We start from the raw sequence: 24,609 nt of genomic DNA on the forward strand, positions 1-24,609 counted from the left end.
ATCTCCCTTGCATTTTGTTTCTCGTCTCCTCTCTGCTATTTCTAAGGTCTCGTTGGACAGCCATTTTGCTTTCTTGCATTTCCTTTTCTTTGGGATGGTTTTTGTTGCTGCCTCCTGTACAATGTTACAAGCCTCTATCCAAGTTCTTCAGGCACTCTGTCCACCAAATCTAGTTCCTTAAATCTGTTCTTTACTTCCACTGTGTATTCATAATGGATTTAGATTATACCTGAGTAGCCCAGTGGTTTTTCCTACTCTCTTCAGTTTAAGCTTGGTCCCATCACTGCTTGGCAAATTGAAGGGGAAGATATGGAGGCAGTGACATATTTTACTTTCTTGAGCTCCATGATCATTGCAGATGGGGACAGCAGCCACGTAATTTAAAAACGTCTGCTTCTTGGGAGGAAAGTGATGACAAACCTTGACAGCATGTTAAAAAGCAGAGACATCACCTTGCCAACAAAAGTCCAAATAGTCAAAGCTATGTTTTTTCCTGTCGTGATGTATGGAAGTGAGAGCTGGACCATAAAGAAGGCTGACCACTGAAGAGTTGATGCTTTTGAACTGTGGTGCTGGAGGAGACTCTTGAGAGTCCCCTGGACTGCAAGGAGAACAAACATATCAATTCTGAAGGAAATCAACCCTGAGTGCTTACTGGAAGGACAGATCCTGAAGCTGAGGCTCCAATACTTTGGCCATCTCATGAGAAGAGAAGACTCCTTGGAAAAGACCCTGATGTTGGAAAAATGTGACGGCAAGAGGAGAAGGGGATGATAGAGGATGAGATGGTTGGACAGTGTCATTGAAGCTACCAGCATGAATTTGACCCAACTACCAGAGGCAATGGGAGAGAGGAGGGCATGGTGTGCTGTGGTCCATGGGGTCACGAAGAGTTGGACACAACTTAACAACTAAACAACAATCACCTGCAGAAATCTCATTGATTTAATGGGTCTACTCCGGTGGTGACTAATTTGGATCTAAACTCTCAAACTAAGGGTTTGTCTACAAAGCTCAATTGGAGAAGCTGCATTGGGCTAAATAGGGTCGCTTAAAGTCAATGTTCAGTATACCATTAGGTGTAATCTTTGCATCCAAACAGCATAGACATCTCAGGCAATTCTGTTGGATCACCTCCTTTAGGAAAATTAAATTAAATTAAATTAAACTCTTCTGTCTCCTGCTACTTCTGGGAGGAGGCTTTAATTTAAAAAAAATTCTAAGAGGTACTGTATAGTACGCCAGCACTGTCCTAATGAAGTTTTAAAAAAACTTTTAAAAAGTGAGCAGCAGAGGAAGTGTTTAATTTCCTAGTATTGTGAACTTGCTAACCTTTCTTCTTAAGCCACTTAATAATATTGGGAAACTGAAAGGGGCTAATTCCACCTCCTTGCCAGACCCATTGATGCTCCCCACCCCGGCTAGGCAGGACCTGCTGCTGTTGTCAGTGCTGATAACAGCCACTGCCATCTTGGTCTCTTGTGTCACTCTGCAGCTTCCACAGAAGCCTCCCGAGCTGTGGCAGTGGACGTGCATTTGGGCGTGGTGACCTTGTTCAAGAAAAGGAGGAGGGGCTCCGGAGCAGTGGAGGTGACCGTGGCCATGCGTCAGTGTGTGTCCCTCCATGTCCTTCCCACTGCCTCCCCCACAGGTATTGTTTATTGATCACTGGGAAGGAAGGAGGGAGAGGGAGGATGCATTGGCTAAGTTCCAAGTCTATTTTTTAAAAAACTAAATTGTCCACATTGAGATGCTGGTGTAACTTGACTCAATAGCAAGTCTCGAGGCCCCAACCCTGATAAATGGTACTTTGAAACAGAATGATAAACATGTCATCTCTGGAACATTAGACTATGTTGCCAGTAGACCTGATTTCTCTGACATTTTCAGGTTGTACACCCTCTTGGTGAGTGCTGCAGGCTCAGTTGTAGAGCTCATGCCCTGCATGCAGAAATCCTGGGTTCATTTCCTGGTGAACTACAAAAGACTCCTGTCTGAAGCCCATAGATGTTCTGTCAATCAGTATAATGATGTTCTGTCAATCAGTTTCAACCTAGTCCCCTCTAAGTGTGTTGGCTTGCAGCTTCTAGCATGCCTGTGCGCTGGTCATGCTGGCTGATGCGCATGGGAGTTATCTTCCAAAACATCTGGAAGGCATTGAGCTGGACAGCTGCCTCATACGGAGCTGGCTCCATATGAGGCAATGCCATGTGTATCCTTGCCTAGGAGTAAGTTGTGAGTCCATTCATTTAAATCAGTCTTACATTTAAGTAAGCATGCCTAGAATGAAGCTATTAGATTCATTATCAACATGCTGTGCTTACAAAAGTGTAGGAAATGGTCTAAATACCATTTTGGAAACATAAGATGTGGTGGTGTTCATACAGCTCAAGCTCTCTTCATTACAGCATCCTCCACATCTGTACACATTCACACAAGGAGGCTTGAAGAATGTATTGGTGGTTGCTCCCAGCTCTTTGGCAACTTCAACACAGGTCTCTCTTGGCATACACTGAGTCCTTTGCCACTCCTCGTCGATAACTAGAAAACACAAAGCCATTTTAAATGCAGCAAGAGTCACAGCAGGATTGCAGGATTCAGCAGGTCATCTGAAGATGCCCACATGAGTTCTCCATATCTGTAAAAGATGAAAGGGTGCTTGACAGAGGACCAGACAGCCCTTACCATTTGTTATTATTACAAACAAATAGGATCTGCAACAATAGTCCCATTCATAAATCAGCCAATCAAGCATTCCTGCATACTAGTCCTCATTTCCAACCACCCAGTAGCAGGTTAGCATACCATAACAACTAGGCACGTTTAGTTCACATTGACCATTTCTCTGTGTATGCGCACACAAACTATTGTTGGAGTCTGTGTGTGGATTTCTCCTACATATTTTTAGTGCTCCTGTAAATATTGTGGTTCCCCTAACACCTTGCCCCGGTATCTTCATGCTCTATGTGAATTGTGCCTGGTGGGCTTGGTAGGGATCTATACCATCTGGTTTGCTGCCATCTTGTATTTTAGAATAGAGTGAGAAGGCAGTACGGGGGGGGGGAGGGACTGGTAGTGGTTGGTCAAGGAAGAGGAGGAAAGGGAAGAGGAAAAGAAGAAGAGACAGATCTGGCTGGACACCCCAGAGTGGTCCAAGTGGAACCATCCAAGGAAGTGCTGCCGATAAATTTCAGTTGGCCAAGGGATGGTAACACACAAAGGAGATGCCAACAGCCATGCGTGCAACCAGCCCCACACTCCTACCGAGTTGCAGCATTGGAGGAGACAGAGGCCATTTAATCACCTCCAGCAGTTGGAGACCAAGATAGAAACTATTCAACATATGACATCCTACTTCTGTGGCAGAATATAGAGATGGGGGCAGTTCAAGACCCCTGAAGACTTGCATGGGGAGGATGCTGCTGCCACTCCGCACTTTTGGACCTGAGGACTACCTCACAGTGGACTTAACTGTGGCCGTCTACTGTAGTACCTGTACTGTAGGAGCAGTTTGTAGTTATTTCGTTAACCTGTTCATTAAAGTTGAGTGGCAAAGAGAGACCTTAGTTCCAATCCTTTTGGGGTCCTCCTACCCATGAAGGACTTGGGGGTATATACATGGCAGAGGCAACTTGATGGCACATAAGACACACAAGGATGTATATTCACCTCAGCAATTGAGCGAATGACTAGTGGTACTGAATTCCATCCATGAAGAGCCTTATCAGTCCTCGTAGATGATACAATTATACTGCTGCCTCCTTCGAGGTGAGCGTGTCTTATGGGGGAGGGGTGGAGATAATGCTGGCCCCTTTTCTGTCCCTTTCTCAACACTGTGACAAGCAAAATCAGCAAATGACTTTTCAGAACACAGAGTTATCATCTGCTAATTCTTCCAGATCAAATGGCTGTTAAATAAACAGCCGCAGGGGCAAATACAAAATGATTAACAGGGAGGAAGCTGATGTATCACACTAGTACACATAATTTTCATTGCGCTTGGCTCTAGTTCCCCCCCCCCCCTTTTTTGTGTGAATAGCCCTTTAGGTGGATCCTGCCCAGCAACATCCAAGCTAATGAAGTGTTTTATATCAGGACACACCTAATAAAACAGGAATTTAAATGCTTATTGCTTTGCTTTGCTTTGTTGTTGTTTTTTGGGCTGTTGGCAAATTCCACCCCTTTCTACCCCCCCTTCCTTGTGTGTCTACAAACATAGCTGTTGACACATTCCTTCAACAGTGACTCTTAGATATTTGCTGTTTTTTTTGTGTGCGTCCTCCCTCCCTCCTTTGTCGAGTGGAAAAGAGTCTATTTAAAACAGCTATCATTTTGGTTACATTTGAAAAAATGAAGAAGAAAACAATTCAAAGAATTCTGTGGCACAAATTGAATATCTTCTCTGAACTCTGTTTTTCCCTTTGGTGCTGGTTGCTTTCAATTAAAACAAATTGTTCCATATTACAAACTGAAGTGGAAATAGGATCTTCTCTGCAGTTTAAACTAGACCTCCAGTCCAGCATTTCCTCAAAAACATTGAATGTATGGCATTATTTCTCTGGATATCCATTTGCTTATTCTAAGAGACCCTTCCAGGTGCATATTTTAACTATGTAATGAATGCACACTGCTTGCATATTTCCCCCCCAAGGGATTCCAAGAACATAATCTCTCTCACGTAATGAGCTCTACTATTTTGTCACTGATAAAATGTCATTTCTCCACAGAAAACAAGCAGAACATTTGTGATTGTAGGGTGCCTTATGGACAGTGCCTGTGTACTGTGTAGCACCTATTGCACAGTGACTATGCCATCATAATTGCAAGAGAAATAGTGGCTCCCATCCTTTCCACACTAGTTTTGACCTCCATCTTCAAGTAATGTCAAGAGCAGAACATCAACATAGTGCTGTAAACAAACCAATAAGAAAGTCCCATACCTAGCAAGTGTACATTATTTCAAACACATAAAACACAGAATTGATACACTTACATTATTCTGTACATATGTTTCAAAGAAACTCTGCCTGATATATACTGCACAGTAGGAGTGGACTGAGAGGAGATCCAGCTCTACTGGCAGATCTTTAGGAAAGTTGCAATAAACTGGCAAGAGTCTCTCTCTCTCCCCCTCCATTAGCAACAACAGAAATGACAAACACATCTTTCAGTATTTTTGGAATGAAGAAAACTTAAGAGAACAAAGCAATGGATTCTTATGTAGGAGGCTCAGGGCTCTCCAAAGTTGTGGTACTCAAAATTAATCCCAGGGGGAGGGAAATCAAGGTCAAACACTTCACACCTACTTTTGAGCATCTCAATATCATAGAAAGCAGCTGCAAATCTTGTGGAACGATGTGAAGGAGATCTGGAATCTAAGGTGGCCACACTCTTGAGCTTTAGTCTGCACTTCCACAGCTTCCAGTCCTCAGAATGGGTAATTTTCAGGAGGTCTTCTAGACTAGCAGCTTTTCTGATCTGTTGTTCTGACCACTCCAAGGCAGACAGTGATGTTCCCTGCAAGGATGGAGACAAAGCACAGAACTTAAATGTTTGCCCATCTCCAGGACTGGAGAATGCACCATTTCTGTTGAGTGTGGATGTGGAAGGAAGAGAAATTAAACTGTTTGGGGGAAATTAACATCCAATTAGTTACAATGCTTAGAATGCTACTTTGAAGGAGAATAAAGGCAACAATGAACCGGAGCCATCTACAACTGAACAGTGTTCCGGACCAGCATCATACATTTGCTTAGTATGGCTTCAGTATGTCATTGGCTGAAATCCAGCAGTAAATCACAACTAGAGTACGCCTACTGAATCAGTGGAGTTTATGGAGGAGTTGACTCACCAAATTCCCATTGATTCAGTGAGCCTACTCTCTTTGCAATTTACTACTAGATTTCAGACAAAGCATTAATTCTTCCTAGAAGTAACACAAAAGTGAAAGAGATTATCAAGTTTAGTATTAATAAAGTGACTGTAATAAAGTTAGTGAAGCTGTAATCTCCTGAATAGTGCCAATCAACCCATATTACTGGCTAGTAAAGCAGAGAATAGGCTTTTACTCATGGGAAGGATCTGATGAGAATTCAGAATGCTTGCCATGCACTCTAATTGACTTTCTATCTGCCTTGGGATTTGAACCAAAGACTAGAACACCCTCCCCAAAAACACTATTCCATTGCCACGTCATTGAAATGTGGGTACTAATAAGGTGGTAGAATATACCAGATGGGTGGTATCTAAATCAAATAAATAAAATAAATAAAGGTGTAGATGCAAAAATAAACATAAAGCTGTCAGTTCAACAACATCCCACACCCTGAGATTTCAGGTGAAACCTAAGATCTGTGGACACATCTTTGTGATGTCACAGAGGTGCAACAGGCAAGGACTGGGAAGGAGATTGAAACTGCCAGCCGATTTGAGAAATGGGTACATCCACCACATGTGATAACATGTTCCTTCTTTATGTTTACATTTCCAACATTATTTATTTTATTTTATTTTATTTTATTTTATTTATACCCCGCCTATCTGGTCAATATGACCACTCTAGGCAGATTTAAAATCTGGGTGCTTATTTTAGCCAGTGTTGTGGAGGTCATGTACCATCTGTAGAACATTTTGTATATATTCTCTTTAAATACAACAGATTTAGTTAATTTTATATTTGTTTTCCAAATTTGTTCCCATTGATCCAGTTCAATATTATGTCCTACATTCTGTGCCCATTTAATCATACATGCCTTTACCACTTCATCGTGTGTTTCAAAATCTAACAGAAGATTATATAATAACTTAATACATTTCCCCTCTGGTTCTAGAAGAATTCTGTCAAAAGGGGTATTTTCTAGGTAAAAGCTCTGTTGATTATCTTTAGCAAACCTTGATAATAATTGTGATCGTGCCCACCAATCCATTTCGATGCCTTGATATACTAACTCTTGTGTTTTGATAGAACCATCAAGACTTAAAACCTCACTGTATCTTACTATTTTCTTGTTTTCTGTCAGATATGGTAGAGCAAATGCTTCAGTTGGCATCACCCAGTGTGGTATTTTGATATACATTTGGTTTTTCACTTTATTCCACATTGATAGAAGTGCCTTCCTTAATATATGGTTGCTACGTTGTTTAAAATCCTCAGTCCTGTTATACCATAAGAATGCATGCCAGCCCCATTTCAAATCATATCCTTCTAATTTCAAGAAGCCTAATTGAAATGTGGGTACTAATAAGGAGGTGGAATAGAAGCAAAAATAAACATACAGTAGAGCTGTCAGGTCAACAACTTCCCACACCCCGAGATTTCAGGGTGAAACCTAAGACCACTGGACAGAAAGAGATCAGCTCTGCTATCTGAAGCCAGGCGATGGGGCGACAAAGATGCTTAGACAGGCTGGCCCCCTTGGTACAGTTTGAAAACCAGACAAGCTCTGCAGTCTGAAGCCAGGGCAATGGGATGATGCCTGGACAGGCTTTGGGTGGGCTGAGACAGACCCTCTTTGGCCCGGGGGATGCCCGGACAGACTTTGGGTGGGGCAGAGCCTGACCTAGGAGACTCACCAGTCCACCAATGTCTAACTGGACTTGCAGACAACCTACAAAGAAACAAAGATGATCGTTTAGAACTAGAAAGCTGGGGATTGCTTTCAGCTTGGCTGCTGAGGCCACCCAGATATGATAAAGATAGACCTCGGAGGTTTTTTTGGGTGGGGCTTAGACAGGCCAACCCCCTTGACACAGGGACGCATGGACAGGCTTTGGGTGGGGATTAGCAAAAGGTAGCCATGGAAGTGTTGTTTGTTTTTGAAAACAAAAGGAGGCAAGCAACACTTATTAGCAGCAACAATAACACCGTCAGATGAATTGCTCCACCTCATTGGGAAGGTACTACTAAGGGCGACGGTGTTCCTTGTCACATGCTTCAGCAAATAAAGCTTGCCTCATTTAAACCAAGAGGCAAGTCAAAGAGAGCATTTCCAGGAAATGTATTTATGTACAACCAGCCAAAAGACAAACCAAACACAGCAAATAAAATCCACATGCTGTGAACATTGGTAAAGTTTATCCCTCCTGGTACCCTCAGACACTTAATTATCCTTCTTCCATTGCAATGAGGCTTGAAGAATGCTGCCCTTGGTACAAATGAAGACTCTTTCAAAGCCTCTTTGCATTGCGGGGGTGGGTGGGGGGTGAGGTAGGGAGGATTGCTGTGGGGAGGGAATGCTTAATGCCCCTGTCCCCATTGCTGGGACCCCATCAAAAATCATCTCCCCACCACCACTGCAAGTCTTTTTAAAAGGCTCCCTTGGCATAAATGAAGTTTAAAAAGAAGAGTTTTGCAACTCTCTTACAAACCACTTCTGTATGAACATCTTTTCACAACAGTGACCAGCTTTTTGCTTCTTTTACAATTGCATTTCAGGACATTATCATTGACCTGAAAATCAAGTTTACACAGGCATCCAAATACTTCTTAATAATTCTCTATGGGTTCTCCCTCTTGGGCTTTTGGACCTCTTTATATTCTCTGTTATGCATTGGTCCTAATAGGAGCCCTCATCAACATCCAGATGATGTTCATCTTGTTTTGGTATGTACTGGTTTAATTCTGTGAGTTCTGAGACAATCCCCTTGATTTATTTGGTTGTAATTTATAACAGAAATGGGGCTTGAATGCTTTCCTTCCCTGTCTGAAACCCTCAATTCCTTCGCTCATTTGCTTACTTGCTTGCTTGCTTGCTTGCTTGCTCGCTCGCTCGCTCCCTTCCTTCTTTCCTTCCTTCCTTCCTTCCTTCCTTCCTTCCTTCCTTCCTTCCTTCCTTCCTTCCTTCCTTCCTTCCTTCCTTCCTTCCTTCCTTCCTTCCTTCCTTGTCATGATGGATGCAAAAGAATTCATGCTGAGATGATCTGCATGTAGTTTCTGATTCAGTCAGAAAATCATTGCCAGCTAAAAGGTTCTGAACACATCCTTTCACACTGACATCCTTATCCAAAACTGGGTATATCACATGGTAAGGAATACAATTTCACTGAAGCATGTCAATGCAACATCTTCAAGTGTTTCATCTCTGTACTATGAGGCCAGTAGTTAAGATATTTTTTAATATCTTGTACTGAGTTTATTAACACACCTTTTCATGCTGCATTCCCTGCTATATCATGATGTTCAACAGTTCTGTAGTGCTGCAAAATATGAACAATCCATCAAAGCTGGCCCAAGACATTTCACTGCTTGCAAAGATCCATATAATATGACATCGCCCTTGCTAGAATTCCTCCCAGTTAGAAGAGCCACTTATGAGAAATAGTGGAAGTTGCAGTCCAACAATAGCTGTAGAGTCACTAGGCCTCAATTCATCCTTGCACTGTACAGAATAATTGTGTCCCGCGATAAGGCCTACTGTCTTCTTGATGTGTTGAAATGCAGTATTCATTATCCTCAGAGAAGAAAGCCATAGGATGATTGGGGTTGTATCCCAGCACATCTGGAAAGTACTAAACTGTGAAAGTCTACCTATTGTCCCTTTGGAATGAATGCTTTCCATCAGAATAATGAAGTCCTATTGCGGGACACAGTTGGCACCTTTAACTGTAATTTGAAATGTCTCATCCCCATCCTCTCTTTTTTCAACAAGTTACAAGCTGCCCTTGGAACCAATACTGTGGATTGCCAGTATTTCTTGGTTCCCATGTGGCTTTAACAGTACGAGAACAGCTTGATTTGTACGTTGTTTCTCCAAATATCATGAGCAATCTCCTCACAGAACAATCTGTTATTGAACACCAACAGTACCCTGCCTAAGGTTGACAAACCTCAGGGCACTGACTGAAGTCACAGGAAACTGCTGTGCCTTTGCAGGTCTTCAGATGGGAGAACAAATCTCGGAGACAGCAGTGCTGAAGGAGAAAAAAGATTGATTCATCTGTGTGTCTGTGTCTCAGGTGGTCTTCATGCTTGTCTTGTTTGCTTTAAGGTTTGTACTGTGTAGTGCACATGGTGTTTATAAAGGAGGAAGTGAAGGAAAACCATATTGTCTGTCTCTCTGTCTGTCTGTCTCTCTCTCTCTCTCTCACACACACACACAGGGAGCATCTTTTTTCCCCAGGGGACTCACAAACACACTCATGCACACGTAATATTATGTGATTGTTAAACAAGGCCCACTACCTATAATATCACAGAGGCACAGTCTTGGCCTCAGGTTTTGGCCCTGAAATCTCAAAGAATAAGAAACTTCTGACCGACACCCCAATTCCCTCAAACGCACACGTGTGCGCGCACATGCATGCACAGGCACACACACACACACACACACCTCCCGTTTCCCCCACATAAAAAATGAAATGAGAAAGAACTCTTCTAGGAACTGGACATGAATTAAGGACTAACATCAGAAATTGGAATCTGTCATTTCAAAAGATACTACCCCTGGCCAGTACTGTAACTAGTAATTTTGGCACTTGGGGCAAGCAGTAAAAAATGGGCCCGCAAATAATTTATCTTATGTAAACAATATGAGAAGTAGTTGCAGCACTGAACACCCTGCCAGCGCACCACCTCTTCCACAAGAAATCAGCAATCTCAAAGAAACCCAATCTGCCTCATATATTCCTATTGCAGTAGACCAGGCCACTGGGCAAATCCTGACATTCTGTTTGAAGCTGTTTTCATTATGGGCAGGCAGGCAAGGGCTGCATCCTTTAAATACATTGCTCTGAGGCAAAGCCCTCATTTTCCTGCCTTATTTACACCCCTGCCTCTGGCATTGTGCCCATGGATTTCACATTCAGGACCATTAATTCAGGGATTGTTTGAAAGTATTTACTACCCCACCCCCATTCTATTTTTTTTTATTTCTGCATTGCTATAAACTGCAAGTTTCAAACAATACAACAAACTCTTACAAGCATCCTAATGCAGCATCTGGGGGAATACAGAGTAGCCATCCTGTAAGATTCTTGTAATCAGTATCAAAATAGTAATACAGGAAATTTAAAAGAATATTGCTGGTGTCTCCTATACTAATTATAAACATCGTTCTCTTTTCACCTTAGTACAGTAGCTGACAGCTACTCATATTTTCTTAGGCTTTTCTCTGCTTGGTGAATCATAGCAGCTTACTGCATCATTAAAACATCCAAATTGCATAGGCAATAATATTTCCTGCGAACTCGCAAGTAGCAGAGATGGAGGGCTTTTATCACTTTAGTCCAACTGACTGCAACTGTACTGATTAGATAATCGCCTTCCTAGTCCCCTTTTCTAAAGCGATGAGGCATTTAGCTGGCAAGCATGGTAATGCGTGATGAGAAGAACATACCTCTTATCTCCCCTTTCCCATTTTCGAAATATGGTGTAAAATTAAGGCCGGTCAACAATTGGCATTCTTTCAGGCCTTACTGGAGAACAAGGCGCACTCAAGGGCGATGTCCTAGACTAATTGAGTGGAATACCACAACCTCATTGTTTTGTATCAGTTATTGCTTATCATGATTTTGATCATAAGGAGTGGACAGAAGGAAAGGGACTAGCAAGTTGCAATACGTGTTTCTATTAACATTGTGTGTATCCTTTACAAAATTGCCTAACACTTAAAGAAAGGCACGCATGTCATATCTTTATGAGAAAATGAGTCACAGCAGCTTTAGAACAGTGCATTGGCTTTGGTGTTCCAATTGTTGCCCTTTCTCTGTTGCTGAAGGAAAAAAAACTATCTCCATCTCTCATACATTCTGCAAGCAGACTAGCCAAGAATATGACAATTTTCTCTTCGTTCACCAATCTGCCTGGGCTGGGCTATTCATTTGGTTGGAAAAACCTGGATTGGTGGCCACTTTATTATCCAAGCCTGGGACTCAGAACTGGTTTCCCCACTTAGGCAAACAATTGGAGGAAAAATCTTCTCAACTTCTTCCTAGTAATTCTCCTGCAAACAGCTGTCTGCAAGGCACAAAATTGTCAGTAAACTTGCCTACAGCTGCTTACAATACATATGTGTCTGTATAGTATACGTAGCTGTAGAAACTGAGATCAAGATATCTGACATAAAAGCCCAGTCTGACATCACTGCAACCAGAACTGCTGGGGGATTATGGGTCTTGTAATCCGAAATATCAGACACATGTAAAACAAAGAAACATTTTTGTAGTGAGATATAAGTCTGAGAGGGTCTTAACAAGGGACAGAAAATATATGGGCCCTTAAGATGTTGCTGGATTGCAGCTTCCATTATTCTTCAAGAATCCTGTTAAGTGGCAGAAATGAATGACAGGTTACCTACCTGTAATTGTAGTTCTTTGAGTGGACCTCTTGTGATTCACACATAGACCCCTCCCCCTTGGTATATGTACCTTGGCACCAAGGCTCTCCCCTCAGTTAGGTCAACCACCACATAAAGAAAAGGGCGTGACAGTGGGGAGGCCGGGTCAGGATGTGTGAATCACAGAGGTCCACTCGAAAAACTACAGTTACAGGTAGGTAACCTGTTCTTCTTCTTTGTGGCCTCTGTGAATCACACTATGGGTGACTAAAAAGCTATCGTACCCAGAGGAGGGTGTCACGCCAAGGTAGATGATAACACAGCACGCCCAAAAGCAGCATCAGATTACTGCCTAATGTCCAATCTGTAGTGACTGATAAATGTGGACGACTGTGACCGTGTGGCAGAGGTGCATATATCTGGTATGGGGACGCCCCCAAGAAATGCCGTAGATGTCGCCAATGCCCTAGAATGAGGGTGGATTCTCTGTGGCGCTGGAACTCAACCAAGTTGATAAGCAAGCTGGATGGTAGACGCAATCCAGTTAGATATTCTCTGTGAGGTAACTTGAAGACCCTTGGCAGGAAGTTGGTACCTGACACAAAGTCTAGCTGAGCGTCTGAAGGATTGAGAGTGGGCTATGTAAAAAGCCAGAGCCTGTCTTACATCCAGAGTATGGAAGATCCTTTTTTGACGAGTAGGATGAGACGGAAAAAAAGAAGGAAGAACTAAAGGTTGGAATAGGTGGAACTAGGAGACAACCTTGGGTTGAAAAGGAATATCTACGAAAAGTTTAACCTTATCTGTGTAAAACTAGAGATAAGGGTAGTCAGACTTTAAGGCCACAAGTTCACTGGGACATCGAGCTGACATGATGACCACAAGAAATATTGTTTTGAAGGTAAGTAACCTGAGGCCAGTTGATGCCAGAGGTTCAAATGGGGCCCTTGTAAGTTGTTGAAGGACCAATGTCAGTAACCACTGAGGTGGTGGAAGGTGGACATCTGTGGTAGAGGTGTGATAGCCTCTTGAGGAAACGTTTCAGAGTAGGGTGTCTGAAAAACTTAGTTGCCTGAGAGGTTGGTGGTTGATAAGCCACAACTGCAGAAAGGTAGACCTTGAGGGACGAGAGAGAAAGACTCTTTTTAACTGCAATTAAAAAAAAAATAAGACAGTGGTAAAAGAGGAGTTGGTTGAGGGAAAAGGAGGTTGCTGTCAGTGTCCGAGAGAGCTGTTGAGGTGGTAAAGATGTCGATGGACCACACTATATTATGGTGGAATAGACAGACACTGGTGATGCTGAGCGAGATGAGTGCTCATGGTCCTCCTAATGGAGAGGAAAATAGTAACTTGCCAATGCTGCAACGTGCCCGGAGCCAAGGAATATTGATCGGATTGGTTGGGGCTCTTAGATGCTGGCAGATAAAAGATGCCAGGTAGTCCTGGGTGATCATGGTAATAAGATCGCTTCGACACAGAAGGCTCCCTAGCAGAGACATCCTGCAGGAGCAGCGCCGCTGGACCAGGAAGAGCAACTGGCCAATAGTGTTTGGCAGGCTTCTCCGTTAGGTGCAGATCAGGGCAAACGGCATCCTGATGATGGTGATCTCTTTCCCTGTGAGAAGGCAAGCGGACGCTCAGATCGGCTTGATGCCTTTGTTGATGTGTCAGAGGCCGAGGTGGTAGGCCTACACGGGCAGAGTAAGGCACAGTTTCTGGTTGCGTTTAGTGCCATGGATGTCTGATGAGGCAATTATTTGTGAAGACTCACTCAGAGAGCCCGAGGATTGCTGCAGTCTATCAGGGGAAGCCGTGAGTCGATCAACATGCTGTTCCCATTTGGGAGACTGCAATGGTGAGGCTGGTGAGGTGGAAGTGCCTCATCATCTGAAAGAGAACCGTTTCTAGACTCCAGTGGTTGTGGAGTTGGGGAAACAGTTTTGGAAGGCTTCGATTTTGAAGACTTAGCCTTCTTTGAGGTGACGGTTCTGGTGCTGAGGAAGTGTCTATGTATGGTTTTCTTTTTGATGTTTTTGGCTGTTTTCGATGTTGAGGGTTTCAACGTCAAATGTTTGGCTTTGTGCACTCACATGACTGTCGATATTGAGGGCAGAATAGGTTATAGATTGGAAGGAGATGGAATAGCTGACGGGCGCTGTTTTGTTGCTTCAGAAACAGCTTCATCCATGGCTTTAGGGTTTGTTCCCAGGGCCGAAGCTTGAGTCTAGAGAGGCGACTCACTGCATTTAAAGTTTTTACAGTGAGGGGATGAGGAAGTTTGATGGCCTCACCAAGGCAAAAAAAGACATTTAGGGAGGCTGTCAGAGAGCGGGATCTTGTTATCACAGGCTACACAGCTTTTAAATGGGCCTGAAAAGGCCATGAACCGAGAACCAAGAGAACCAATTTTGAAAAGAAAACAACAGAAAGGTTGGGGGGGGGGGAAACGACTCTTTGGCCCTAAGGCGTATCTTGTTTTGGAAAAAAAGGATAATAATAATAAATAAAGTTCAATAACTTTCCTACTTTCGTTTTCAAATTTCTCACAGAAGCAATGATCGAGGCTCTCAATGCGGCGGTTGAAAGAAACTGAAAGGAGAGCCTTGGCGCCAAGGTACATGTACCAGGGGGAGGGGTCTATGCTAATGTATTCTCCTTTGCAACTGCAGAAGCTCTAGAATATTCCGACGAGGCTCCCTGCATGAGCGGATTACCCATAGTGTGATTCACCATGTGCAGCTGGCATGTTTTCTTGCTTTTACAGAGTTATCACTTGAGGACAAAACAAGACAAGACGCTTTGCTTGCACTTAAAAGCAGATAGTTGTCTTATAGGCACAGGATTCCCTCAGAGACCCATGGCTAAGAAAATAAAACTAATTTGTAAAAAGTGGACGTAAGAAAAATATGCTGGGCATACAAACATCTTTTACCCACCTTTGAATACAATGAGAGCATTTCCTCTAGCTTGACCCTTAGACATGTACATATGAGCTACTTTACCACTGCTGCACTGCACATCATCATCACAATCTTGACTGTTAGCTATGAGATGAAGAGGCAGGCACTGAGATCCATGCTTAATGATAGAAATGTAAAGGCCAATATCCTGCTGCATTTTACAGTGTGCATAAGAGCAATAATGCAAACAGTTTTCACTTTCTTCAGGTGGTCATTCAAACAACCAGGCACATGTTCAATTGCGAAATTAGGACATGGCAGTGTGTGTGATTGTTAGCACACTCTGCTTGTGTGGCTGCCCTTACAAGCTGCAGAAAACATTGACAGTTTCAGTAACATTGTTTATAATATTATGTGTGCAAACTTAGCTCCTTCAGAACCAAAGGGGTTGCCTAATTTACCACCCTTTCATGAAAAAAAGTAAGTATAATGTATATTATACTGAATAAAAATATTCAGTACAATGAGTAAGGATTGTTTGTTACACTAAATTTGGAAACATTTCATCGCTGATGCTAAGTGAGACATCAGCCCCACATTTGTTAAAATGAAAGTAATACATAATAGGTACTGTATTATTGTTATGTCTAAGCTCTGACTTCAAGGATCAGCTGGAGACCACCCAAAATATTTGCTGGAGAGAAAGAATGATGTCTAATCTAATAAGGCCAAAGGTGAACATACATTTAAAACTGCATAAATTCAACAATTAATATTTATTTATTTATTTATTTATTTACTTATTTATTTATTTATTTATTTGATTTATACCCCGCCTATCTGGCCACCGGAAGCACCAAATAACCCTTCCCCATGACTTTGAAGAAACTCCTTACAAGAATATCCTGTGTGTAGCTACTTAAAATCAGTCTTACTCTGTCTAGTGGAGTATATTCCCAAGTTAGGGTGCACAGAGTGCAAGTTTAATCTGCAGAACAGTGTTGAGAGAAGTTAAGAGGAAATGATTTAATGGAAAAATATACCCAAGGTGACAAACTGTAGCATGAAGTAATGATTACACTGCATCTTTTTTTAGATTGACCTGCACTACATCTCCATGTTGTTTCTGGAATCTAGACTGTAACTGGCACTATGTCATGGTACTACAATAGCACCCTGCAGCTAGCCCAATGCTAACTTAATAGTGTATGCTTCTCTTATTGTGAACAGGACAGGTTATCACAAGAGGGGTGGGGGGAAACCCACATATTTTGTATGTCTAAGCTGTTTATGCTATAGCAATTTTTCATCATTACACCAGGGGAAGCTTTGTTTTCTTACTTAATTCTCTTTAAGAACTTCCATCTGGAACATACAAGCAGTCCTAAAATTTAGCTATTCTATGGCAACATCTTACATTCATTTTTCTGAATGATACTTAATACCACTAATACCATGCAATAATGAGTGAGAATTTAGGAACATGCTTTCTAAATAGTAATGTATCATACAGGAACTTTTGATACAATATATGTGTAGGAAAGCAAGATTTTTTTTAAAAAAATTGTATTTTAACAGCTTTTGAACATTTCTTGTAGGTGGTAAGTTGTTTTTGTTGTTGTCATCATAGACTAGATCGGTATGTTGCCAATGCCATTTTACAGCAATATTGAAAACCTCTTTAGGAAAAAAAAAAGAATTGTAGCATGCCCAGGTTAAAGAGAAATAGAAGTTGAATAATTGAAAGAAGAGCAATAATAAGTGATTTGTGAACAGTATTTCACAAACCTCATTCTTATTGAAATGGACCAGTGCAAAACGGATGGGAGTCAGGCAAGCCCAAAGAACTTATACGGAACATTAGAATCTCTTCTCTAGAGAGTGTACAGCTACTGTGCAAATCATCAAGTGTTACAAAAATGTTCGCTGCTGCAGCAAATTAATAGAAGCCCATAGGAATACATAGACTTCTAATGCACTAGAATTCTCAAAAGGATTTCCTATGGAAAACAATGCCTTTGAATCCTAACTTGCTATCTGTGAATGGAGCAGGGGTTCAGTTAATAATCACACTGGTAGAGGAGGAGAAGCATACTTTGCCAATTTTTCTGCACTTGTCCCATAGGACCCCAATCTCTGCAGTGGAAAGGGAGAATACAAGGGGAATACAAGCATCCACAGGGGAAAATAATTGAATGTTGCCTCCCTTCTTCTATTGACAGGAGTGGAGGAATTCTACTCAAAGGATGCTCCCACCAGCAGGAGGATGCTCAGCATGCCAGCCTATGTTTTAGAATACTGTACTCAAACCAGCAAGTTTGCAACAGCAGTTAAATTGGCTTCATTAAAATATTGCACTCTATGCACCAGGACAGAGCATTTTAGTTACCAAAAGCCACACTTGGTTGCAGAATATACACAGACCTACAACGTGGGAGTTCTTTGACATTGTGACCTGAATTATAAACAGTGTCCCAGACTTTCAGGCATTTGCCATATAATCCCCCTCCTCTGACACTTTTACAGTTAATAGTTGGGAGCAAAATTGTTATAACATTGCTGGAAGCATATGTGACATATCCTTGCAGTAGGTTGGCCCCATTTTGGAAGGGGCCCTGGAATTCTCCATAGATGGGTTAACTAAATATAAGACACATACAGTAGGTCAAGTCAAAACGCTAACTATGATCTAAATCATACCGCAAACTCTCAATACAGTATGCCGAAATTCTCAGGGGCTCCAAAATCCATCCCAGCCACCCCTATTGTACTGGTGCCTCTCCTACAATTCCACACACACACACACCCTGCAGAGAAGTTGCAGGTTATCAGTCTAATACCATTGTCATTTTACATAGGAAAATCTACGCAGCCCTAAAACACTTAAACATTTCAAAATGCAGACTATTATAACATTAAAATAAACCCCACATACCTTTACAGATCCATGTTCAGAACTTTGCATCAGATGTAGAAATGAAACCATGATTATATTTACAGTTGTCCACGGCTTGTACATCCTTTTGAGTTTAATAATCCACACTTTGCTACACAGTTGATATCATACAGCTGAAGGAAGTGTTTCAAAATACATTTCTCTATAGAGTGTTTATTTTAAAAAAATGCATAATCAGATTATTTCCCCCATCCACTATAAACCTGAAGCATATACATGGAAAGTAAACAACAGTACTTTTAAAAGAACAGCAAAATTCACATAAACAATGTCATTACTTTCCTGCTGTTAACTTTCAGGTTTTTAAAAAAATGCCAAACAAGAGAAAACTAGTAGGGATTCCAGTTCGTATTTAATCCATCTCACACCTAATTACAAAAAAAACCCACCACCCCTCGATGTTCATCTGTTGTCCCAGAAATGTTAAAATCCGCTGGGATTTCTTGGTGCTCCATGCGGCAGCTTCCTTTTAAGACGGCCATATGAGAGCCAGTGTTTTGAGCCAGGGAAAGCTGTAATCCAACTCTGTATTGAAACTTTTTTTCACAGTCTGCAGAAGCATGTGTCTTAAATCTGATACAGACACTGGCAGCAAATACAGTCACCTTCTGGCTCTTATCCCATTTTGTTCCCTCCAACGGTGGTGTAAGATTTACTAAACTAACTGATGCAATGTGGAATGAGACTATTTTATGGGGACCTACCTGAAACATGAAACTTCAGCAGTTATCTTACACAGTATATGCACAACATGTCCTTTCCTGGCACTTCCCCTCCAGCCCATCACCCTTATGCTCTCTATGTTGCAAGACTCTGATAGAATTGATTTATTTATTCAAACAAACAGGTTTTAATAAGTAAATTAAAACAGGCAGTGAGATGTTAATTGTAAAATAAATGTATTTTTATTACAGAAGGTAGAGATGAGTGTTACATATCACAAAAAAGTTTTTTTAAAAAGCACATGCAGTCATTCATAGTACTAATAGTTAGCTTTGTTTCTAGAATGATTATAAACACATTTGTTGGAGTCAATCTAGTAAACCCACATAATTAGCCCCAATAAAAATATGGAAAGACGTGGGGTTATATAGCTACAAAGAGAGAAGGCCAGCCAGTCTAGTGTCTATAAAATCCCATGTGGTTGGTTTCCAATCTTTGATTTCCAAGTGGCAGCTCTCTCAAATCCATTTCTTGCACTACTGAAGTCACCAATGGCTTGCATAATTTCTTCCTGGGTATTCATCACAAATGGACCTATAATGTAAATCATATCCATTTAAAGAAAAATTATCGATACTGCATTATTTTAATTTCTAACCTCTCTGAAGCTGGATTGAAAGTGCACCTTGTGCCTCATCTTCTCTTTACTTCCCGTTCCACTTGAAGCCATGAAATCCATTCAAAGTCCTCAGCTCTGTATATTATAAAAGTTGCTTCAATCTAGCACTTTACCAGTTGAAAATTTATATTAAAAATTAAATATTAAAAAATGTTAGGAGACAGGAGACTATGGTCCCTTCCTGGAAACTCCCCCTTGTTAGAAAAAGGGGACTATGCCCTTCCTCTTGGCTCTGCTGAGCACCCAGTGGTTGAAGGAAGTGAGATGGCTGGTCTTCAGAGTGAGAAGGAGCCACCACCACCTACCCACCCTCTCCCTGGCCTAAGAGAAGCCTTCAGAAGGCTGAAAGACACTCCTCCTCTCTGTCTACTTACAAAATACAGTGGTGCCTCACATAACGAGCGCACCGTTTAACGACGAATTCGCATAGCAATCCGTTTTTTGGGATCGTTAATGCGATCGCATACCGATGCTTTCTATGGCCGAAAATCACTTTGCGATGATCGGTAAGCATTTCACTTACCGAATTTCTCACAGCGATATTTTTTAATCAGCTGATCGGAGGTTCCAAAATGGCCACCGGATGCCCAAAATGGCTTACCGAGGGCACGAAAATGGCGGCCAGATGGGGAAACATCGCAGAACAGTGAGTTTTGGGCCCCAATGGGTTTTTCCGTTCCGTATAGCAATGTTTCCCCATAGCGACGGTTAATCCGGAACGGATTAACCTCGCTATGCGGGGCACCACTGTAGAGGCAAAACATGGGGGATTGTCTTCCTAATCCAACTTCCATGAGGCATATAACATATAACAACACAAAAACCAGATGATGTTATATTAACTTCTGAATCAGCTTCCAATTTAATACAACAGTGTAGTAGTGTTCATATGTAACTTTGATGGTAAATTCACAGCAGAATGTTGTATCACTAAGGCACAGCTATCCACCTAATTTTCAAATTCTAGACTGACTAACCATAACCATTTGTAAAGGCAGGAGAAATGATACAAGTACAGCGGGAGACAACCCAGTACCCAGATGGTTTTTCCTCCCCCCCACCCCCAAAATCCTTGGCCACCCTACCTGCTGGCTATTGTTTATTGAGGACTGTAGTACAAAATATTGGGAGTCTTCCAAGGCAACTGATCCTGCCTACTTCCAGTTCAAAAATAAACAAAACAGGGCCTCAGCAAATGCTACTGCCAAGCTGCAGGCTGATATAAAAAATGATGGAAAATGTCATGCATGTTCAGCCCACCATTGTGTGTTTCAAGTTCAAACTCCAATTCAGAGCTGAGGAAGTGATTAATTTACCAATATCCTGAAGCGGCTGTCATATTAAGCCACTTCATGATACAGTGGTGCCTTGACTTATGAACGCCTTGACCTACGAACATCTTGACTTACAAACAGCTCCGGTTGCAAAATTTTGCTTTGACTTGCAGCCGGAGCTTTGACTTGCGAACAGAAACAGGCAGGGAAAAGGGGAGGGAAATTCGAAAAACCTAACCGTTGGTGGTGAAGAGGCTGCTTCTTTGTAGCTCTTTCGCCCCAACAGTTAGGGAAAGGGAGACTGCCATTGCCGCCTTCAGAGGCCTCCCGGGGCTTCCCCGCCACTGCCGGAGGCCTCTCAGGGGTTCCCCGCCACCACCGCCATCACCGCATTCGGAGGTCACCCAGGGCTTCCCTGCTGCCATGGGAGACCTCCTGGGGGTCCCCCGCTGCCATGGGAGACCTCCTGGGGGTCCCATGCCGCCGCCGATTGCCGCCTTCAGGCTTTCCTGGGGGGTAGACTGGTGGGGTTATGTTTCTGTTTATTTTGGGATTTTTTTGTTTTTTGAAGCCCCAGGGGCCTGCAATGTTGTTGTTTTTTTTTGGGGGGGGTATTTTTTTCTTCGGCAGGAACGGATTAATTGGTTTTCAATGCATTCCTCTGGGAAATGGTGCTTTGACTTACAAGCGTTTTGACTTATGAACACCATTCCAATATGGATTAAGTTCATAAATCAAGGCACCACTGTACAGTGGTGCCTCGCACAACAAGTGCACCGTAGAACGACGAATCCGCACAATGGGGCCGTTCTAGCAATCGCAAATGTGATCGCACACCGACGGCCTCTATGGCTCAAAATCGCAGAGCGAAGGTCGGTAAGCGGTTCGCTTACCGACCTTCGCTTTGCGACCTGCCCATCAGCTGTTCGGCGGCTTCAAAATGGCCGCTGGAAGCTCCAAAATGGCCACGCGCAGCGTTTTCACGCCCTCGTTACGCGAGGGGAGGGCGTGAAAATGGCTGCCGGCCATCGGAGAAACATCGCTGTACGGTGAGTCAAGCTGCTATTGGAACGCATTAAACTAAGTTTAATGCGTTCCAATGGCTTTTTTTGATCCGTACAGTGATGTTTTCACACAGCGAGGGTTAATCCGGAACGGATTAACCCTCGCTGTGCGAGGCACCACTGTATTAGCAAATTGACAGCAGACTGCTGTGGACCAAACAGGATCATTGGAGGTGTGAATGCCATTTTGATGCGAGGATTGCACCAAATGGCATACCAGACCTTCTACCAACCCTATTTAGCCTGATCAAGCCCAGTTCTTTTCGATTGTATAGACAATACTATTTATTGACTGATTTCCCTTTCTTATGCTTATATGCTGCTTTTCAGAATTAAAATTTTGGAGAGAGTATCAAAGTGAAAATATTTTAAAATCTCTTCACAGAATAAAATAGAATAAATTGGGTGTGCATATTAATCATGTGCATATAGCAGTTCAGAAGCCAGATCTATGTTAAAGAGCAGAACAAGAGACAGATCTGAAACAAGGCCTTTTGGTTCTGGCCAGTGTTTTGTTGGTTTTATATATGTAGAGTCTGAAAATGAAGAGAAAAAAGTTGTAGCATCTAGTTTAAGCTAATTCACTAGCTGTCCTTCATAGGCCTCACTTGCTTTAAAAATACAGCTTGATTAAAAACATTTACCATGTTGTACCACAGCTTCCTTAAGTGGTTCACCAGCCACTAAGACAAAATGGCTTATGTCAGGACCCTAAATGAATAAAGAGAAAGCACCAATCAATAACGCACATTCTGAAATTAAAGATGCATTCAAACTCTGTTCAGAAACCCAAATTATTGAAAGTGTGCTCTACACCTTTAGACCCCTCTCACGATCTAAATTCTGTGTGATGATCATAGATCACACTGACAAGGATGGCAAATTCTTCTCCATACCTGCAAAGCTAGTGAGAAATTTCTTAGGCATTTCATTAGCAGTGGCCCTCATGCTGCCACCATTTCAAGGAGCTAGAAGTACACAGAGAAAGGTCATTCTCTAAACTGCAAGTCTGTAGTCTGTTGAATTTCAACCATCATCACCCCACAAGGTATAATACTGAGAAGGACGTGGGGCATTTTCATGTGCTCTATACTGTAGACTGATGCATTAGCACTTTTGCTTAAGAACACAAAAGTGCTCTATTCCTCATGTACAATTTTTTTTAATAAACTATGTGTCTCAGTAGGGACATAAAGGTGCAGGAACTTATGGAAAAGAAATAGTATAAAAGAGGACTGTCATCTGCATGTTTGGAAAATTTCTGTGTGTCATGTTCCCAGGGGGTTTCAACAGGCAACAGTCCAATAAACCAGTCCAATATCAGAAGTCCAGAAGATGCAAAGCATCCAAAACATCAAAGCCAAAACACAAACCGTAGTCAGCAGTCAGAGTCCAAAGCCAGGGGTCCAGAGAACAAGGTCCAGGATAAGCAGGAGCGTGGATGCAAGCCAAAGTGTTTGACTTGTTGCTTCCACAAACTTGCAAGCCTCTGGGTGCAGATTTGATAGCAACAGCAGTCATCTAAACACCTCATCCTGCTAATACTCAGGGGTGGTCAACCTGATGTTCCTATGGGAAGCATTCATGCGGGCTTTGGATCTTCGTGTCATGAGTCCTTGCCAAAGCTTCATCCTTACCCTGGCTACTGGGGGAGGAGAATCTGGTGGTGATTCAGCTGCCTGCAATTCTGATTGCCCAGCATTCTCCTCAGCTGTAATTAACCCCTCAGATTGCAGATCTTCTTCGGCAGAACTCATGACATTGTGAAAGATAGTGAAAACTGGTATTTAAAGGGGGGGGGGTTGAAATGTTCCCTCTAGCAGATCCTACAGTCATATTAGCCATCTTTTATTTTTAAAGATAAAAATATTTATTGGCTGAATTCCTGTTGCTTAGGGTAGTAAGTCACACTAAAATAGGCCCACTGAAACACTGGGGATTTGGTGAGCCAACGCCTGTGTAAATTCCATTGATTTATTATTAGAGATAGTTACAAATTAAAAAAGGAATTACCAAATTTGTTAAAAAATTGCTAATTCATCAATTCATATCTATGCGAATCAATGCCCCAACGAATCACAAATCAATGCATTTTTAGCACTCTTTGATTTGCCAACTTGTTTTGGTATAAAGCAGCCCCAAAGGCACCTGGAGACACCAAAATCACAGAGAAGCTTCCCTCATGACTCTACAATTTCTCCAAGTTTGGTGAAGACTGGGTTTTCCCACGCCAGCTGCTAAAGGGCATTTTCCTGGGGGGACCCTCTTTATGAGTGTTTAACTTGGATGTCTGAAATACAATTTTCACCAAACTAGGAAGTATTGTAGAGAAGAGCCAGTAGAAGCTTCTCTGAGATTTTATTGTGTCTCAGTGCCTGGAGTGAACTTTCCTGGGAATACCCTATTTATGGTTTATAGCTCAGACGTCCAACACACAGGGCTTGTAGAAGAGAGTCAGGGGAAGCTTCCCTGCGAATTTGGTGTCTCTAGGTGCTTGGGAGAGCCATTTTATACAGTTTCATAGTAAAAAAAAAACCAAATTGACAAATTGATTCCACAGGAAAAAAATGTGTTAATTCATAATTCATCATTCGTTGACCTTGACAATTCACAAATGAAAACGATTTTTCTGATTCGTGCCCATCTTTATTTACTATGTTCAAGTCAAAACTAGAGTATGCCAATTTAAACTCATGCGATTTATGGCGGAGACTGACGATTCAATGGGCCTATTCTAGTGCAATTTACTACCTCAAGAAACAGAATTACAGCCATTATGACATAGGTTTAGCAAACTAGAG

General features: G+C 42.1%; 2 protein-coding genes across 3 annotated transcripts in view; both read right to left on the minus strand.

Moving 5' to 3' along the window:
* The window catches only part of VEGFD (vascular endothelial growth factor D), a 31,674-nt gene extending 12,798 nt beyond the window's left edge, over positions 1-18,876 (minus strand). The window contains exons 1-3 of the mRNA XM_020786766.3: positions 18,108-18,876; positions 5,307-5,517; positions 2,351-2,541 (exon numbers count right to left, since the gene is read on the minus strand). Coding sequence (XP_020642425.2) covers positions 2,351-2,541; positions 5,307-5,517; positions 18,108-18,191 — 486 coding nt within the window. The 5' untranslated portion in view covers positions 18,192-18,876. The remainder of the gene's footprint in view (positions 1-2,350; positions 2,542-5,306; positions 5,518-18,107) is intronic.
* A 138-nt stretch (positions 18,877-19,014) lies between these two features.
* PIR (pirin) overlaps positions 19,015-24,609 on the minus strand; it is a 55,263-nt gene continuing 49,668 nt past the window's right edge. For both annotated transcript variants that reach the window (XM_072994348.2, XM_072994349.2), the window contains 2 exons: positions 22,453-22,519; positions 19,015-19,385 (listed from right to left, as the gene is read on the minus strand). In XM_072994348.2, coding sequence (XP_072850449.2) covers positions 19,255-19,385; positions 22,453-22,519 — 198 coding nt within the window. In that variant the 3' untranslated portion in view covers positions 19,015-19,254. The remainder of the gene's footprint in view (positions 19,386-22,452; positions 22,520-24,609) is intronic.

This window comes from Pogona vitticeps, chromosome 3, assembly GCF_051106095.1.
Source record: "Pogona vitticeps strain Pit_001003342236 chromosome 3, PviZW2.1, whole genome shotgun sequence".
NCBI lineage: Eukaryota > Metazoa > Chordata > Lepidosauria > Squamata > Agamidae > Pogona > Pogona vitticeps.